Here is a 20,849-nt window from a genome sequence, read left to right on the forward strand (position 1 = left end):
GGGCCTGGAACCCTCTTGCCAAAAAAATAATTGATAAGACTCTAGACCAGCAGTGGGAAACTTACAGGATGAATGAGACCTGAACTGCAGACTCTGATATCACCAAGGAGCTGCACATAATATTTATGACATGCAATGCCATAGAAACATGTCAGAGATTGCAAATAGGAGATGGGAAAGTGAAGTTGTTACATCCTTGTCTGGGATCTCATTAAGGCATCCCACTTGTAGTGGGGAGTCTCCCATAGACAGCTAACTGAAGAGCAGGGGCCGCAACTCAGCTCCCATCACAATGTAACTTGGAATTTGTGGAGGAAAGTGGCACTCTCGTTGCATTGTGTCTTAAAGGTTTATTCAGAACTTCTAAAGCAGTGAGTGGAGCAGACCTTGTGATCAGACCCACATGCCCTCAGGATATTTTTGTCTCCATTATCCAGTCATGCCTCTCTCAGTACTCTTTAAGTTCTGGTCCCATTGGATTATTGTTTTTTTTATGCAAATGACAAAACCAGAGTGTGACACTTTTTTCCAAAAAATTTCAAGATACTACAAGAGATGGTCAGAGACTGCAGACATACCACAGGAGATGGTCAGAGACTGCAGACATACCACAGGAGATGGCCAGAGACTGTTGATATTTACGATGGGGGGTGGTCAGGGACTGCAGACATACTTCGAAGATGATCAGAGACTGTGGGCAAGCTACAGATGTGGTTGGAGACTATAGACATGCTGCAAGAGGCAGTCAGGGACTAGATATTTGTTATATGAGACTGCCAAACAATAACTTTAGAATTCTATTCTCCTACTCCCACTACTACTCTGATTGCCCGGCTCAAGGATAGCATATTAAATACCAGAGCACCACAAGAAGCCTTTGGACCACAGCTGAGAATCAAGGCTTTAAAGGCTACACTGTTAGACTTAGCTGCAGCATAACACCTGGCTCCAGCCAAAACTAATTTCTAGTACTAAATAGCATAAGAAAGAGTTCAAATGTTTGTCAGGTTATTATCGTTGCATGTCACTTCCATATCACACCAGGGCAAGAAGAGGAAATGAGGGGAAGAGGGATCACTGAGACAAGTTTACAATACCTTCTAAACTACTAAAAAATTAGCCTTTACTACAAATCATACAAGAAATCTACTGTTTTTTTCTAACCAACAGATCCAGAATGTCCTGAAACCATGGTGTTTTCATTGAACCCGCGGCACTGTAATGTTAGCTGCACATCTTTAGCAGAACCGGACATTCTTTGCAATCTGAGATCACTTTCCAAAGAGGGCTGTACCTGCCTGAAAGGGATGTACCTGGTAGACAACGAAAAGTGTGTGCTTCCAGAGGATTGCCCTTGTAGCTACAAGGGAAAAAGTGTCCCAGCCCACCAGACATACAAAGTAGATGACATTCTGTGGTAAGAAACTTCAGTGACTACATTGATTAAATTGTTTGCAATTATGCTCTGGTGCATAGGTAAACTTTCTTAATTTATTTTAGTTGACTAAATATAGTCAACAGCAGTAGGGCCTTATTCACAAAGGTAATGACATTCATGCATATGTAATTATTAATATGTATTTATTGGACATTAATAAATTAATTAATTAAATGTAATGATTTAATATGCACACTGTGCACTTACTTTCTTTCAGGTGCGTTCAGTTTAATAGAATATAGAAATCGGTGCGTTCCAGAGGCAGAATAGATACTCTGAGCGCATCTAAACACTTGTAAATGCATGTAAGCATATGAAAAAATGAAACCTCAGTATATTCTGGAATAGGAAAGAGGGAAAGGTCTGCGCGGAACACTGGCATGCATGTTATTGCACGTAAACACCTGTACATTTTACATATACTGTAGATGCAAAACAAACACTATGCTTACCAGATAAAGTTCTCCTGCATTTAAATAAACCAAAACAGGAGACCTATATAAATGAGGCCTAAAAGATGATTCTTTGTGAGCATGAACATTTCAGATGAACATAGTGATGTCTTTCCTTTAAGACAGTGGTCCTCAGTTGTTTTTAAGACATGGATACAAGTGTTAATGTGAATTATTTTTTATATTTCCAATGTTAGCTTAGCATTCTTTTCAGCCCCCAAAGACATGACAAGTATGACAATTTTAGGACATCAAAAATTGTTCTAAAATTCTGTTTACTGTTTTGCCCAAATGTTTTTTAAGGACTATATACAATAAATTGTCCACAACATTGTTTATGGTAGAAGGATGTTTTTCTGCTTTTTCTTTTTTCTAGCAAATGTATTCGTGGAATTCTGGAGTGCCCTAACCATGATGTGCCTGAAAAGAGTACGTGAGTTACTGAAAGATACACAGTATTTATTGGGTCATAAATTAGGTAGATTGTGTACAACATATGTTGGCCATAGGTAGTCAGCCCCTGCCAATTCATCAAAACTACCAGCATCTAATATCCTAAGAACAGGTAACAGAAAAAAGATGTAGTGTAGTTGTCACCCCTATGCATTTAAGTCAGGGCATGCACAGGAGGAACTTCAGGTATTGGTATACTGTATGACAGCACAGCTGTGTGGTGCTTGCTCTCACCTCAACACAAAGGTCTCTATTGCTGCTTTGATATTTGAATGTGACCCTTGTGGTCCACTGCTCTGGCATCATTGCAACATGACAACACTCTTCTTGCTCCCATGTTCCACCTCAGAAAACCCAAAGTCTATCTGAGCACCACTGCCCAGCTCTTTAATAAAGGAACGTCTTCCTTAAAGTAGATTGAAAGGCCAAAACCTTAAATCTGATATAAGCTTTAAATGGTAATGTCATTTTAATAGTTGTTTTTAATCTCATTAAATATTCAGCTTTCATTGAAATAATAGCTGATGGTCCTGCTATAAGGTCCTTCAGGTACTTCCTGTTTTGGAGTAGAAATTAGGGATGTTCAGATATCAGTTTGTGTACCAGTGCCGATACTTGGTATTTTCACCCAAACGATCAGGGTTGCAGTGGTTGCAGCTGTGACAGGGCCCTGGCGCTTCACCACTGTACATGAAATCATTAGTCTGTAGTGTTTTAGAAAAACTGTCACATTACACTAAACAACATTTAGTAGTAATTGGTATCTGTGAGTACTTGGACAAGTATCGGTACTTGTACTTGGTCTGGTTTGTGCTGGGTCTAGTCTTGGAGCTGGAACATTATTAGCACTTGTACTTGTACCAAGTACGATTCTTGTTATCTGGACATTCCTAGTAGAAACCAACTTTTAATTGTGCTCTTGCATTGTCACTTCATCACATATGCCACTACTGAAGACTTTGAGCAGTTAATCCAACACAAATAGCACAGATATGGACCAGGATTGTCACTCTCAGGAAGCCAATCAAAAGCAATAATGTACAGTTGATGCCTTAAGGGAGGGAGTGCATGTAGAAAGGAAATGACTGAAAGGGACCAGAGAAGTTCAGTTGCACTGTGAGGTAAAAATGGATGAAAAGGCATATACAGTATTTATTGGGGAAGAAAAACGCAACAATCTGTCTTATACATGGAGATTTAGCAAACCGAATGTCATTCAGTTAGGGTTTAGATCTACTATGTAACCAAGGTTTTGTGAAGTACAATACAAGGCCACAAACTGAACTCTGGAACAGGTGGTCAGGCTTTGAACCTTGAAGCCTTACAGTAAAAGCTTTACCAAAACATCTCTCTTGTAACAAGGATATATGTAGAGACCATGATTATAGATGTTTTCTATGAAATAATGGCACATTTGTTTTGACAATTTGTTCCAGTAGTGCAATTTTGGCAAACCTAAGCCTGAGACAAATAATGTTTCTTTGGGTTTAAATTTAGAGTGGCCCCAAACAAATGACAATAATTGAATATTATTTATGAGATTTGTTCACTTAAAATAAGCGATTTGTGGCTGCCCAATTTATTTGCAAGAACACACAAAAGAAGCCCCACTCCTCCACATGATCCCATACAAACAGAAGAGAAGCTGGTCGCACACCAGGTTCCACTGGAATATTTTTTTGAAGCTTGTAGCACATCATTGGTGTCCTGCCCAAGGTCCTATTTCAAACTATTCAAGTGGAACCTGTTGTGTGGCCGACCTTTCTTCTGTTTGTATGCCTGTTTTATTTTTCACACAAATAACCCAAGTGTTACTAATGCTTATTTCTATCTTTTGTAGTCTGCCGCCCACCCATGTATTTCTATGACTGCAAAACTCCTGATCCCAAAACACGGGGCTCACAGTGTCAAAAAAGCTGTAAAACTCAGGACATGGAATGTGTAAGCAAGAACAATTTGCAAAAAGAGCACATAGTATCACTTATATATAGTTATAAAATGTCTTTACTAACTGTCATTGTCATCAACAGGAACAACAAACAAATGATTTTATTTTAGTGCCGATCAGAATAGGAAAGGAACTCATGATTAGTTGCAATGGAAAGCAGATATAGTTCTTCTTTAATCCCAACTCTTTTCAACACTTTTTGGGGGGTTTTGGAATTGGAGAAGTTATATAACTAATGTGAACTTCACATATCTGTTTGTGTCACGTTTGAGAGATTTCCTCTTTCTTCCTAATGATTTGACAGGTGTTGGAAGATACAGAAATAGAGAGTTAATATCCACAACAGGGACACAGAGGGCAATAAAGACATTTTTTTCTTGTAAAGTGAGGAAAGGTTGACATTTCTGCCAAGTTTTTATTGCTAGATAGAAAGAAACTGCGCTAGGAATCAAATAACACTCTAAGAGCAGCTGTGCTTAATAGGTGAGTACACCCAAAATAGGAAAAAAGAAAATAGCACTGTGCTTCAAACTCGAAAATTATATTCCTATAATGTGAAAAAAAATTGTATAAAATGTGAAATTGTCACAAAGGGATATGCAAATTTGTGTCATACACAACACCTGTGTTGCACAATGCCTGTGCTGATGATAGTAAAAAAAAAAAAAAAAAACTATTTTTTTCACATTTGAGTGAGTGAGTTTGAAGCGTAGTGCTATTTTCTTTTTTCCAAGTTTTTATTGCTGTCAGTGTCTCCACATGGCAGATTTCCCCTTACTTCAGAACAAGGCAATAAGTTACACTGTCTAACAATTTGTGTTAAAACAGAGGTTTTAGTGGCACAGCTTTTGCAAAATATGTGGAAGCCACTGTCTCGTCAAGGCTCCCCTGTGTAGTGTGATTCTAACTCTAATCTATGAGAGCCTACATCTTGGAGCATATAAAGCAATGGATAAAATGAGTGCAGGTTCACCAGGAGATTGCGCATTCCTTCTTAAAGGCATATGGACCCACCAGAAGCCCAGCACATCACAATGGCAGCTGAAGCCCCCAGTTTGTGCTCACATCAAATCAAGCAAATGGCAACCACACAAATCAATTTATAATTAGCTTTAAAGTAAGGTGCGCATGGAGGGGCTTTACACAGTACACAAAAAAAAATTCCCAGCACACTTATCTGCCAGCCTGCAAAAAAAGTCCCTCTGCCTGTAAGAAAGAAAGGGCTAACTCCAGGCAAGTCGGTAGCTCTCATAGACTAGGGTTAGGACCACACTACACCTTGGCAAGACAGTGTGGCTTCCACATACAGTGTTTTGCAAACTTTGTATAACTAAATCCTCGTGCACAGATGGTGGGGAGGGGGTGGGGGGTTGGGTTTTATTTTAATTTAGTTTTTATTTACCTTTTTAGTACTTTCAGCACTTTTTAAAAACCTTTTTAGCCCTTTTTTAATTTAAATTTGTATTTTATTTTGTTTATTTTGTATCACTTTGTAAAACATTTTTCACTTAACTATTTATATCACACAGGGGATAAGAAGCACCTATGTGCTATAATTCAAAGGTGACAGGCAGCTATGGGGATGGACTTTGGAGGGAAGGACCAGGGAGAGGGAGGACGAATGAGCAGTCTATACAAGTGATCCGGGGCGATCACTTGTACAAAAACGAGCGCCAGCTTGCCCTGCTGTACATTTAGTGCTGTGTGCCCAGAGTAGGGCTAAATGTAGAAAAAAAAACACCCGCCAGGTGCCCAGATTTGCATGTCCCAGGTGTCGGGCCATAGAAGAAAGGTACGGTGAATGGGCTGACAAAAGCCCAGGCCCCAGGATGCAATTTTTAGTCTCATTGCTGACCTGGTGCCTGGGATTTGTCGAGCCCTGCTTTAACTAATATATTTATTCTCAATCATATATAAATGAAAGCTAGTTAGGAATTGGCAAACATAATGGCTTTGGAATTCTGACCAAATTTTCTCTGATAGTGGCCCACTATTATTTATTGCTGTGACAATGTAATATTTATTTAATTGACAATATACAATTCACTGATATGTATGGTTAGTGGTCCAGGTTTGGTGTATGTGTTAAGTTTTGAGGCTAGGCTTAACCCCCAAGTGTCTGCAATCTGGCTATTTTTGTTCTCAGGTATATTTTGCTGTTCCGTGAAAATTTTAATTTACATTTTTTTTACCTGTTCATGTAAAATATTAGGACAGCGCTTGTGTGTGTATTCCTGCTTTTATGACCTTGCTGTCTGTGACAGCTCTGGGCCTTTCTATAACTACTAGAAACCAATTACCATGGTTCCCAAACATATAATACTATGTAACTTTGTATAATCAACATTATAGCCAGTCATGGTTTTCTTTGGCAAATTGGAGGTTCATTACAAAAAAAATGTTTGTGTACCTCAGTTTAATATGGTGCTTGTCAATCATATATAATTACAATTATTTTTAAAAATGAAAAAAAATAAACTTTTTCACATTTTCGTGCATTTATAAGCCTATAATAAAACATTTAGAAGGATATTTAATAAAATAAATTAAAAACCAAATGAAATGATCATTTAAAATTATTAACCGTTATTGTCAAGTTAACTGATACCTACCAGTGCATTTGGTCTAGGCCTGTATCCGTCAATGAGATCTGGATATAAAGGGTTAAAGGTCAAGTAGAAATTAAGGTTTTGGGTATTGGTTTTGGGTATTATGTATTAATATTTCCAGTGAAATAAGACTATAACACACCCAATAAAAATGATTTATGTTAACATTTCTGGATTTGAAACACACCAAACAACCAAGCCAATGCAGAAGCCAAATACTCTAACTCATGCAACCATAGTAGATAATTATGGCCAGAGTCACTGAGAAAAAGTGTGAAATCTATGGATGCATAAAAAGAAGGATGCTGTCTTATGGTGTCCAGTTACTCCAATACAATCTCTTGTTCAGTATTGAATTATAACTTTATCAAGCGTATTTTTTTTTTTCTATAATAGTGATGTTATTTATATGTGGTTTTATGAATCACATTAGCTGTTCTTAACCAAGTTAATTACATCTGTGTGGTTTTATAATTACTCATTTTAGACATTATTTAATATATTAAATCATTACAAGTGTATGTACAGCAAACTTTTTTTAGATAGAGAAAGCATTAAAACCCATCAGTTTCTTTTTCGCTGTCTGTGTCCTGTTAGGGAGATTTACCTTTACTTGGGGTTTAGGTTCCCATATTGTTATCTCGGTGGCAATAGTCACCAGCATAGTAGAGAATAAATCTACCTAGCAGGGATAAAGGCAGCAATAAAAACCTGATAGGGGCTCCAATCCTTCACTGCTTTATGTTTGGTTGTAAATGCACCTTAATTTATTAAGTGTAAATTCTAAGAGATTTACATTTTTTTACCAGTACAATTCAGAATGCATGCCCGGTTGTGTCTGTCCTGAAGGCCTGGTGTCTGATGACAAGGGAGGCTGCATCCATTCAAACCAATGCCCATGTGTGTATGGGGGGAAGTTCTATAACCAAGAGGAGGTCATTTCTATATCCTGCAATAGATGGTACAGTATCTGTTCTATCACCCATTAAAAAATAAAATGTTTGAGACTGTAAATTAATTTAAGTATTTCCTAGTAATCATTAACTTAAATATGACCCCAATTGCCCATAGCATCTAATTTTTAGGTTATTACCGCAGAACTCCGGGCAGAATGTTTATTAACCCTTTCAGTGGAGCTACCCCACACTGCAAGTGTTAACTGCTAGTTTTTGACTAGATTCAAAAATAAAAAGGTGCCAGCTTGCTCTTAGTCCGGTACCTGGAGCATCTCTTCTCCTCCGCTGCAGTGGTCTAAGGTCCTGTAAATCATCACATTCTATACAGTGTATAGACATGAGGAGAAACATTCCAACGCTGCAGTGCAGGAAGAGAGGCTTCAGTGACCGGAGAAGCAGGCAGCTGGTTCACCAGTTCGAGTGAGTTTAACTTTTTTTTAATCACCTTGACAAAAACTAGCACCTAACTTAGGAACACACTTGCATGGAGTTCTTCTTTGAGACTTACTGCTAGCACTGTTTGTCTCTTGGACTACCCCTTATTTGCTTTAGGGGCAAAGATACCATAAAGTCTGTAGTCTCTGTATGTTAGATTTAATACACTTCATATTTTGGATGGATTTATTTCATATTAATAGGGATCCATAGAGTGCTTTCTATTAGGTTCCTGCATTTTAAGGTGTCCACAGGTGAGGTTTTTTAACGTTTAAATTGAAGAGAGCATGGAGAATTCTTGGTGAGTTCTGAAGGCATAGCAGGAGAATTGTGTTATTTTCCACTTGTTTGATTTTTCTGGATAAATAAAAGGTGTTTTAAAAGGTGAACTCATCGTATATACTGTATGTAATGTATATTTGAGTATCTGTGTGTATTTAGTAGAGATCAAATAGCCTCACACAATTCAAAATATTGGCTCATAAAATAGCAATTTGCAATGCACCTTGTGAAAAAAAAATACTACATAAACTAATTAACCTGTATACTTTAAGTTCAACCCAAGCCAAAACATTTTGGTACATTTTTGACAGCGTGATAAAGACATAGAACTCTTGTTAGCTTTTTATTGCTCTCTCTGTCCCCATTATGGAGCCTTCACTTACACCTAAAGGTGCCCATACACTGTTCGAATTTCGGCCATTTTTTAAGAAACTGGCCTAAATTCGCACAGTGTGTGCCGCTGTCGCCACCCTTTCGATCGGCATCCCTCTATCAGCTGATCGAAGGAGCCGGTTGGAAAATCTTTGATCGATCAGAGCCAGCAGCCAATGAGCTGCCCGCTCTGGTTGGATATTCTGACAGGTGCCGGCAGCCGCTGTATATAAACTACGGGATTCCTCAATCGACACATTGTTAGTGTTGATGGAGGAATCGGGTCTATTTTTTCCATTCAGGCCACAGGTTGAACGAAAAAAAGATATCAATATAAGGCCAGCTTAACTCTTCAGCTCTCTGCTAGTAAGAAGATTAATCAGTAGACACTGAACAGCTGATTTTAACTTGCCAATTTCTCAACACTGGCAGCACAATTTCATAAAATAAAAGCAATTTCAATGTTGTGTCCATCTGCTTTACAATGCTTCATTATTGCAATACATCTGGCAGGTTCTCTTTAACTTTAGAAGCAGCATTAAAATAGTTACCTCTGCTTTATCCACAGTACATGTAAGAAGAGAACGTGGGCTTGTACCAATAAGCATTGCCCAAAGACCTGCACAGTATATGGAAATGGTCATCTTATCTCCTTTGATCAGTCAAGGAAGGAGTTTAGTGGTGACTGTGATTATGTCCTAGTTCAGGTACTGATTTGGTTATGTCTATGTGGATGAGTATTTGAGAAATTAAAATGTTACTAGTGTATTTCAGTGTTTTCTGACCAATTAGGGCCCGCACATGAACAGTGGCTCTTCATTAAGGGTCATCTAAGTGAATTTTTGCTTGACTCTTTATAGCATTGAGTTTTACGCTTTCTCTGAAGCAGGGGAGCTAAACCTTTTTATGTTGCTGCCAGGGGTCAGGGTTCCATTTTCTTGGAAACATGCCCCTTTGTTATTTTTTATATTTAGGTTATGAATGTTATCTGAGACAGATTTATAATTGACTAGAACTTATTGGGGGGACCCCATGCTTTTCTTTTTACTGTTTAACAACATAAATTAATCCTGAATCACATTCGGAAAAATTTCAGATGCATCCGAAATTTTTATCAAAAATTCGGATATGTTCGGATTCATTATTTCTCATTCGGAAATTTGGATGCATCTGAATGTACAAACATGTCAAAATTCATCCTAATTTCAATTTGGAACGACATGAATCGCGCATGTCTAATGTCCAATCATCCAATTTGTTAATGCATCTTAAATGTAAACATCTATATTGCTTTTAGTATATATTATTAATTTATTTAAATAATTATGTTTTGTGTTAAAAAAAAAAAAAAAACTTCTTTTCAATCTGGAATTTTGCATACAAATAATTTCTTCTTATCTGCTGCACTATAAATAGACCAACATGGGTGAGAGGAGGGACATTCTGCAAAGATGGTAGCATCTTTACTAGTGGATTACTACAATCGGCCATAAAGCATTAAGGTAGTGCTTGACTTTCTTATTCATGTCTACAAAAGCCCATTTTTGGGGGGTTTTTAAGCAAACAAAATTTTAGTTTTTTTTTCTTTAGCTGACCATTTAATTGCTTATGTCTTTTTTTATGTGTCTTCCTAAAAGGATTTCTGTCCAAACAATCCTGATAAAGGCATCTTCCAGGTTATTCTAAAGACCATCATGTGCATTGGGAGCAATACAGTGTGCTCATACAGCATTAAGGTCACCTTATTGGTAAGGCGTATTTACATTTTTTTTTGCTGTCATTATCTTCCTAAAATCTTCCCATACTCTTCAGTCGTGATCAATATATAGATACTGAGAGATTGTCATGATATTGGATATTTGACTTTCTGTAGTCCTTTAGATTGTTTTTATATACCTCCTAAAATGTATGAATTAAAACAGATATGTTTAGTCTCATTCCACTCACACTAGGCTTCCACCCAATATATGGGCGTACCAAGCCCAGTTTTAAGTCATTCCTATATGGAATGACAAAATCAGGATAATTCATCAAGCATGAGATTGTTGGGAACAGAAGAACAACAATATAGTACTCCGATCATTAATTTCCAGGCAAATTTTTCATGCACATAGCATGTTTTAGACTTATTGATGTAATCGCTGGGTACCTTCAACTCGGAAATCCAGCAGCTGGTGGAGATGTTGGTAGATATATATGTCTGTGATGAGGGGTGGGTGTTTTTAGGCAAACTACTTTAGCATGAGGACCGCAATGGGTAATGCAGGGCTGCTGTAAATGACAGTGCAGCTGTCCAATTATCTAAAAGGGGCAGCTCAGAGATATCCAGGCTAGGGAGGTGAGGCTGGATGATGCTGATCTTCATCCACAAAGAAAGTGGTACAGCTGATATTGGGAAATAGGCTGTTTCTTTTTCTCACAGTGCACAGAGCTATGCGATTTTCTGTAGTCTGGTCAGCAGAGGAAACTGTACATTGGCTAAACATTAAGGATTCTGTTGATAAATGTTTGCACCAAAGGTTCACACAATTTTTAACCAAAACAAAACACAGAGAGCGCCTCCATCGCGTAAAAACTTTTTATTAAAACAAATTTAAACAAGTGCAATATTACTCACAAAAGTCGAGTTAAAACAGGCATGAAATGATATGAACATGAGGGACTTAGCCAGCCGGCTGTTCGTCCTCCCTGATGGTTTACGTGTTTCTGAGGTCACGCCTCCTTTGTCAGAACCAACCAGATTGTGACAGATTGGTTCTGATGAAGGAGGCGTGATCTCAGAAACGCGTAAACCATCAGGGAGGACGAACAGCCGGCTGGCTAAGTCCCTCGTGTTCATATCATTTCATGCCTGTTTTAACTAGACTTTTGTGAGTATTATTGCACTTGTTTAAATTTGTTTTTACGCAATGGAGGCGCTCTCTGTGTTTTGTTTTGCAGTGCTGAGGTTTCCCTAAAACCTATTGAGAGCTGCCTCGCTAGTGTCTTATATCACGATCACTGCAGACTGTCTACTTTCCTGGACTCAAGCCGTTGGCGCTGTGTTATATACTGTTTGTTCATTTTTAACCAATATTCAATCTGAAAAATATCTTGAGGGAATGTTGTGTGAAAACATTGATTAGGTCCCTTAAAGTAAGACTGAAGTTCAGCTTTCATGTGCTAGGGCCTATTGACAGCTGATGCCTTGGGCCTGCACTGGCCATTTCTCCCAGCGCAGTCCTAATGCACGACAAGCCAATTTGCCTCATCATGGCTGGACATCATTCACACAGCAATATTGCGTTCGAACACGGTGGTGTGCGGCATGCAGAACTTGTTTTTCAGCGTAGCGGGAGTACAACTGTCTCTCACCCATTTGTGCTTGTAGAACTAAAAGAAATGTCACTTGTGATATTTCAATAATGTCCTAAAAAAAAGTACACTGTGGGATGTGCTAGGGTAGATACATCAGTACTGTGTCAGGCACCGCACACCAGCTGCTGTGCGATTTAGCACAGCAGCTGTTGTGAATGGGTGCTGACTGTGTGATGTACCTTTGGGTCTTGTACAGAGGTCTTGCAGTGCCAATATCTCTGCACTGAAAGCTAAAAACCTGAAAGGCAAGAGTAAATGTTGTTAGCACCAAATCAGAAAATGAAAATAGGGAACTCAGTGGCTACTGTAAGAAACATTAAAACATTTATATATGAGGTCTATTTAGCATAGTTATGCCATCACTACTCATGTGATAGTGACATTACTGCATAGCTGTAATGATATATTTACACTATATGCAAGATTATTGCACTGTATTCAAATTAAGATTTATGCATTCATTTATGTCTTTAACTCTGGGTAATTTATAGGAAACATAGAGTGACTATCTCATTTGTAGCACCACCGGCTGGTCATGTCACCTATATCATAGAGTTACCCTTTAATGGTGTCTACATAAACCAGCCCAAAATAAGAAAAATAACTATGAAGCTACTACCTTCGCAGTGCTACCCTCCTACACAGGGCAAAGCTTCATTTCTGGAAAAAAATCAAACTTCTGGGTTTAGGATGCCCCAGCACAACCCTCAGCCTCCCACAACTCAGAGTTCAGTGCCTAAGAAATCTAATGGTAGGCCCAATCACTATCAGTGGGGCGAGTGCGCAGCCATATAGAAATAAAGTATAATGTTCAGAAAGTCAATATTGTCACGGAAATTATAAAGAGAGATTATGTGGCGCATTGGGCAGTACTGTCACTAAGTGCAGAGACCTTAAGGGGCAGGCAGCAAAGCTTCAGGACTGCCTTGCTTACTTTTGTTTCTTTACAGGGTTTAATATAATTTGTGTAGAGTATTATTCAGCCTCCTATCAGTCAACTATAACATTTTTTTTCAGAACACAATTATTGAAATATATGAAGGACAGGTAGAAGAGACCGACAGACATCATAATAAACTAAAAGATACATCTTACAGTGTTGGCTTAGTGGGGCAAAATATTGTTCTCAAGAATGAATACTTGACCATTTCATATGATCAGAAACTGACAGCTACCGTGGAAGTTACAAACTCAACTGAGGTATGTATGTATGTATGTATGCTATGGTTATGGCTTCAAATTCTGTTCAAGAGTTATTCACAGCTGTCTGGCTGCAAAATGGTAATAAAGGCACAGAACTTGGAAGGGGTTCAAGCACACTTTATCATGGTCTGCCCCATAAGTTGTTTGTAAATGTAATGTTTATGTAGATGTGAGATGGGGTCTGCCAGTGACTGCAGTGTTTTGACTCTCAGGTGCTTCTGCACAAAGTGGTCACAGGCAATATCCTGCTGCCCTTTATTACGGTAGTAATCAATAGGGGGAACTGGAAAACACTTCACACACAAAGATTTGGAATGCACAGGAAAATAATACAATTCATAACATATTTATACATCAGAAATACAGATAGCATTTTATCGGAGAGGCTACAGATCAGTTGGGGGACAGGGTATCCACAATGTGGCTAATTAATATGTTTAAAGTACCATGAAACTTGGACACTAATTAACCACTTAAAGACATAGAGGGAAATGTATCCAGACTGGAGCGGACAAAAACTGGAGCAGATGTTCATGGTAACCAATCAGCCTTTCTCTTTGATTTTCAAATCTTACCTGAACAAACTGAAGAGAGAAGCTGATTGGTTGCCATGCACATCTGCTCCAGTATTTGTCTGCTCCAGTTTTGATAAATTCCTCTTCAGGCGTTTACACCCCCTTCCTGGCCAGGCCATTTTTCAGTATTCAGTATTCAGTGCTTCGATACTGTGACTGACATACTGTATATTCAGTCATGCAATGCTGTACTGAAATACATTTTATATCATTTTTTTGGGAACAGACAGAGCTTTCATTTGGTGATATTTAATTACAACTGTGTTTTTTTTTTTTTTTACAATATTAAGGAAAAATTGCAGACATTTTTTTACATTATGTTATTATGCATTTATTACCCAATTTTTTGGTATAATATAAAAGACAGGGTCACGTCGGGTAAATAGACACCAAACATGTCAAGCCCTAAAATTGTGCACCCGAGAAATCACAAAAACCTACCATACCCAAAATTGGCCATAGCGATGTTTTAAAAGCTTTTACCGCTCATCAGTTTAGTGTTATCAGTGAATAATGGTCCTAAAATCATTGTTTGTGCTCTGACATTCGCGGTGATATGTAACAGGTGCGGCTTAATAGGCGCAATCATCATTTTCAGACGTACGCACACCCAAAGCATGTTTGCTCGTGTGTATTTGGGGCTGGCGACTTTAAAAAAATGTTTGCGGTTTTTTTAACTCTTATATTTGTGACTTAATTTTTTTTTTACAACTTTCATCTTTCTTTTACTTTTTTTTCACTTAACTTCATTGTTATCACATAGGGGATTAAGAAGCCCCCTATGTGACAGAAAAGAGGATGTGAAAGATGTGAAAGGTCCGCTTTATGGAGACATCAGGGGTCTTTAAGACCCCTAATGTCAGCTAGGGACCCCCAAAGAAGCTGATGAAGCAGAGATCTGTTTCATCAGCTTCTCTCCAGCTTCTGAAGCTGGAGAATGCACTTTCTGCATTCTCACACTGGAGAGGAGATCCGCACACAATCTCCCTCTGATCCCCTGTCACAGAGTCGCCGTGCCGGTCCCAGGCTTGCACCTGGCACAGTGGAGCTCGGGACCAGCGCTGCGGAGCTCGGAACTAGCGCTGCAGAGGGGGGCGGGCGCACCTACTGGCACTCATATACAAGCGATCAAGCGGCTCTATAGCCACCGGACCACTTTTTATACACAGTACATATGTTTTTTTATCATCTCATTTTCACATAACAATGTACATGATGTCTACTTTCTTGTAACTGTGTGTTTACTTATCAGGGCAAAATCTGTGGACTGTGTGGAAATAATGATGGCCAGTCAAACAATGACTTTACCTCTCCCTGGTCACAAAGCTGTGAAATTAAGCCTCCACAGCTTGACCCATGTCATGATCGTCCAGAAAGATTAACCTGGGCTGAAAAACACTGCAACATAATCAACAGTGATGTCTTTGTTCCCTGCCACACATCGGTAACATATCAGTTTACATTTTTTATTGACGAGCAAATGGCATACATAGTCATGCTTTACTGTCATTACTTGTAAAAATGCATGTCATATTTAACAGGTAACTAAACAAATGCTTACTGTTTGTGAACAAATTTCCTGCTAGTATTTAAAGTGAACCTGTGCCCAGATAACACTAAGAAGGTTATACACTCAGCTGCCAAAGGCAGCCGAGTGAATAACCCAGCCGAAGTGAAGTGAGCCGAACTACGTTTGGCTACTCAATTCTGGCTTGTACGGCTGATTTCAGCCGTACATCGGCTAAAATAAGCCGTACATTGGCTGCCTTTGGCTGCACTTCGGTCAGCCGGACATGCTCTGCATGTTTGGCTGAACTGAAGTGCAGAAGGACTTCGACTCAGCCAATCTAACATCTGGATAAGCTGAGCCCAGGTTCCGGCAGCTCACTCGCTGCCCTTTGCCCCTATTCTCATAGGGGCTGAAAGGCAGTGAGTGAATAGCCAAATGCCACCAAGAGGCATTCAGCTCGGCTATTCTGCTCGGTACCTCCGTGGTACTGAGCAGTATAGAAAAGAAGTGAAAATTGTCGACAAACAAAAAAAAGTTGAAAAAAATAAAATAATTTAAATAAATAGTAAAATTAAAAAATAAATAAAGATTTAAATAAATAAATAGGCGGAGCAAGCAGTGACAGCTGGCTCCACCCAACTGTTTCCTTTTGGCCGGCACCTGCTAGAGTTGTAGAGGTAATTTGGGGGACGCTGATCTGTCATTACAACCCATAGCCCATATAGCCTGTACAGCAGCCCTTCAGTTCGACTGGGTGGCCAAAGAGAGCCGAAGCTATGGCTGGATGCTTTGGCTCGTTCGTGAATAGCCCCCTAATTTATTTACATATTCTGAACAAGCAGTAAAAGCACTCTAAAATAAACCCTTATTCATCTCCGTAGCTAAAAGATTTGTGGAGAAATGTATGTAAAAAATGTATGTAAAATACAGGCATCTACTACCAGAACAGATCTTGGCATCCTGCCAGCCCTCTATTGTAAACAACCAGAAGGTGTTTTTAAAGCTGTTAGAATGACTGAAACCGACTTAACGGTGTTTGTTGTGGTATTTGATGAAGTTTGAGAATAAATAAGGTCACATTAAAAGCTGCTAGAGATGTCAGTGATGCTTTGTTTTAAAAATCTTTAATGCTTGTTATAAATATGCAAATAGTTTGTAGGTTCACAGTGTGGGCACAAGTTATTATTTATTGATATTCACTTTATATCCACTCACTTTGCCTTTAACATTTACTTTTAAAGGAAACCTCTTCTGATTTGATTCTGTGTCCATAACATCTTTGAGTTATAAGTAGGGGAAGCTTGCATTTTTCTTGTCTCAGATTTAGGGTGGTTGAGAATAATAATATCTATATGCTTTTGATTAGTGGGATAGTCATTTGCATGAGGTGCATGGCTGGATTAAAATTTGAGCCTCTCAGTAGGTAGAGAGTGGATGAAAAAAGCCAATTATTTTTGACTGGAGATTGTGACTCATGAGCAGGCGTTGCAGTCAGCACAACTGCAACCAAGTCATAAGGTAATGGGAAGCCTTCATCGTCTGCTAAGTGCTGTGGATAGAGATGCACAGACCAAATCAAACACAGATCACCTTGATTCACATACTGTATAGCAGAATGAGCTTTTATTTTTCTTTAAATGCATTGATTTTTCCTCTCCATCCAGTCATCTCTAATAAAAGAGATGTCTTTAATAGCATTAATGGTTGGGCAGTTTTAGAGCTTTTCAACAGCTTGAAAACTATTGAACAATTGAAAATATCCTTCACTTGACATTACATTGCTTTTGATTAATTTCTATGACAATTCTGATCATTTGGTCCCTTTGAAACTTGGACATTGGGTAAAAAAAATTAAATTGTGGGTAGCAGATTGTTGGGTTGAAGTATTTGGAAAGCACAAACCTTGCCAACAGATTTGACAAGTCTGTGGCAAACCCAGCCAAACACTTTCTACTTTGGGTTCCAATCCTACAATACAGTATTAGTCAAAACCAATCAAAATGGTAGTAGAAAAATTATCAAGGCTGGCAGCTAGTGGATGTATGGCATTAAAGGCAATATAGTTGCAGAAATTTTATATATTTATTAACAACTTCTGCTCTTGTACTTTTATACTCTTTAAGGACAAGAGAAACTTTTCAATTTCCACTTTGGGACTGTTGATTTGGTGATAACCTTGTGATTCTTAAGAATAACAATGAATACATACATTTTTTGATGGGGGAAATACAATTTTCTTTTGACAGTATTGTCTTGCAAAATGTATTTTATTTTCTATGTAATTTTTGAACAAAAAGATATAAATAAAATTTAAAAATATATATATTTTTCCCCTCATTTGACCATTGCTAGTTTAAAACATAATTTTTACTGTAAATCACATGCATAAATTTTATAGTTTAAATTGTTCCACATAAAATGACACCTTATTGTTGTTTTTGCCAATGTTATTTGTATTTATTATTATTATTATTATTTATTATTGTATTTATAATGTATTTTTCAATGACATTTGCAGACTATGCACAAGTGTCATTTTACACAGGAGTGGCAATTGACAGAAATTCCCGATTGTAATTTTGACAGCCATGAATTTATGGTATTTGTGGTGGGAATGCAGTAGCAACAGGAGACTAGCAAGGCCTTGCAGATATGTCCCAAATGTTTTGTTGAAGTTTTTATTATGTATCTCCTGCATTTAAAATCCTAAAGTGGTTAAAATGCTTCCCAGAGTCAGTTAGAAGTTTAGGCATTGTACCTTGCACAAGACTACTTAGCAGTCCCTGTACACACTGCATTTTATTTTGATCTGCTTATAATTGATGCTCCTAATGTTTTTGCAGGTGGAAACTAAAGAATTCTATGACACCTGTGTGGCTGATACATGCAGCTGCAGTACTGGCATTGGGGATTGTGAGTGTCTGTGTGCTTCTGTAGCCACATACGCTACAGAGTGCCGAAAACATGACATCTGTATAAAATGGAGGACTCCACACATTTGTCGTAAGCCTTGTATTATATGTTGCCATACTTTAATTACCCTATAACTTTGTCAATCTAGAAAACCTGTGTAGAGAGAATATGGAGGCTGTCTTGGCTGATCTCTCCTTCTGAGAATGTTAGTTCCCTGGCTGTCATGCTGATCCAGTGGCTTTAATACTTTTTAAGGCACCGGTCCAGATCATGTATGCAAATTGGGTATCCTGATTTTACTCTGATTTTCTAATCTGCATGTTTGTACCAAGTTAGCAACTCAGCAGGTACTAAATAAAGAGACACCAAGTAAACCTGTGTTTTTAGATGGAGGCCAGCAATAGGCGTCCCCTGTCCCTTTTTTAGGTTATTATTATTATATTATTATACAGGATTTATATAGCGCCAACAGTTTGTGCAGTGCTTTACAATATAAGGAAGACATTACAATCACAATACAATTAAAGACAAGATGGTAAGGAGGGACCTGACCCTAAGGGCTTACAATCTAAAAGAGAGGGGGAAGTGATAGTGATAATGGTTGAGCGGGTAGATTGAGGTGGGATAGCTTTCCCTGAAGAGATGAGTCTTAAGGGATCACCTAAAGGCAGTCAGAGCGGGAGACAGATGGACAGGTTGGGGTAAAGAGTTCCAGAGGATGGGAGAGACTCTAGTGAAGTCCTGGATGCGAGCATAGGAGGAGTTGACGAGGGAGCTTGAAATCAGAAGGTATTTTGAAGAGCGGAGGGGATGGTTAGGGTGATACTTTGAAAAGTTTGAGATAGGTTTGAGATAAAGCCGGGGCAGAGTTGTGAATGGCTCTGTAAATCATTGTTAATATTTTGCATTTTATCCTTTGGGCTATTGGAAGCCAGTGGAGGGATTGGCAGATGGGGGTTGCAGAAACTGAGCAGTTGGTTAGGTGAATGAGTGCAGTGTAGGCCAAGTGAGTGAAGTTTCCTGAGGAGGAGCAGGTGGTCAACAGTGTCAAAAGCAGCAGAAAGGTCTGATAGCAAGAGTAAGGAGTAGTGGCCATTGTTTTTAGCTGTGAGTAAGTCAGTTTTAGGAGGGCGGTTTCAGTGGAGTGTATGGGGCGAAAGCCGGACTGTAAGGGGTCGTGAAGGCTGTTATCAGTGCTGTGGCGGCTCAGGAGGCTGTAGATAAGGCATTCTAGGAGTGTGGAGATGAATACGAGTAAGGAGATTGGTCTAAGATTGTTGAGGTTGGTAGGGTCCAGTGAGGGTTTTTTGGGTATTGGGGTGACTAGCGCATATTTTAGAAGGGAGGGAAAGATGCCAGTAGAGAGTGAAAGATTCAAAAGAAGAGTAAGAGAGTGTAGGGCAGAGTAAGAGGGTGACCGAAGTAGTGGTGATGGAACTGGGTCCAGGGGGCAAGTGGTGAGGTGGATGTCAGAGAAAACCTTTGTAGCCTCCTCTGTGGTGACAGGGTCAAAAGAGGAAAGTAACAAGTGTGATGGTGGATCTGGTACATTAATGGAGGAAGTTGATTGGACAGTGGTGATCTGATCCCAAATTGTATCTATTTTGTTTTTTAAATGAATGGCAATGTCCTGGGCAGTGAGTGAGTTAGTGGGCGTTGGTGGCGGAGGACGTAGTAGAGAGTTAAAAGTAGAAAGAAGTTGACGAGGTCTGGTTGAGAGTGTGTTAATGAGAGTGACAAAATAAGTCTGTTTGGCAGTGCGGAGGAAGGAGTTATATTTTAGGAGGGCAGCTTTCTACAGGGTGAAGTCTTGAAGAAGTCTAGTTTTCTGCCGCAGTCGTTCAAGAGCACGGCTATGTCTTTTTAGATGTCTATGTCCTTTAGTTTGCCATGGTTTTAGTTGACGTGGTCAAAGTCTGCGTGTAGTGTGGGGAATCAAGGTGTCTAGGGAGAATGAGAGCGAGCTATTGTAGACAGAAGTAGCCAGGTCAGGGCAGGACAAGGGTGAGCTTTTGTCATAGAGGTAGTCAGTAGCATAGTAGAGAAGAGAAGAGTCGAGGTGGTGAAGGTTTCTCCGGGTGACAGTGTGCTGTAGGGGGAATCAGGGTTGGGGGCAGGGTAAGTGTGAAACTGACAATGTTGTGGTCAGAGAGTGGGAAAGGGGTGTTGGAGAGGTTGCAAGAAGTGCATAGGTGAGAGAAAACAAGATCTAGTATGTTACCATCAGGGTGAATAGGAGTGTTAGGTCAAGTTCTTTGTAAAATTAATTTATATTATTAAAATATAAGCATGATTAACTAACTGTTGTCTTTCTCAGCTTTGTTCTGTGATTATTACAATAAGGAT

General features: G+C 38.9%; 1 protein-coding gene across 1 annotated transcript in view; it reads left to right on the forward strand.

Annotated features, from left to right (window-relative positions):
• LOC108793934 (mucin-5B-like) overlaps positions 1–16,652 on the forward strand; it is a 52,002-nt gene extending 35,350 nt beyond the window's left edge. Inside the window, exons 10-16 of the mRNA XM_018564896.1 lie at positions 1,171–1,417; positions 2,267–2,323; positions 9,514–9,652; positions 10,583–10,693; positions 13,320–13,502; positions 15,333–15,524; positions 16,521–16,652. Coding sequence (XP_018420398.1) covers positions 1,171–1,417; positions 2,267–2,323; positions 9,514–9,652; positions 10,583–10,693; positions 13,320–13,502; positions 15,333–15,524; positions 16,521–16,652 — 1,061 coding nt within the window. The remainder of the gene's footprint in view (positions 1–1,170; positions 1,418–2,266; positions 2,324–9,513; positions 9,653–10,582; positions 10,694–13,319; positions 13,503–15,332; positions 15,525–16,520) is intronic.
• Positions 16,653–20,849: the final 4,197 nt, after the last annotated feature.

The sequence above is a fragment of the Nanorana parkeri genome, unplaced genomic scaffold (assembly GCF_000935625.1).
Source record: "Nanorana parkeri isolate BGI_ZX_2015 unplaced genomic scaffold, ASM93562v1 scaffold792, whole genome shotgun sequence".
Classification (NCBI taxonomy): domain Eukaryota; kingdom Metazoa; phylum Chordata; class Amphibia; order Anura; family Dicroglossidae; genus Nanorana; species Nanorana parkeri.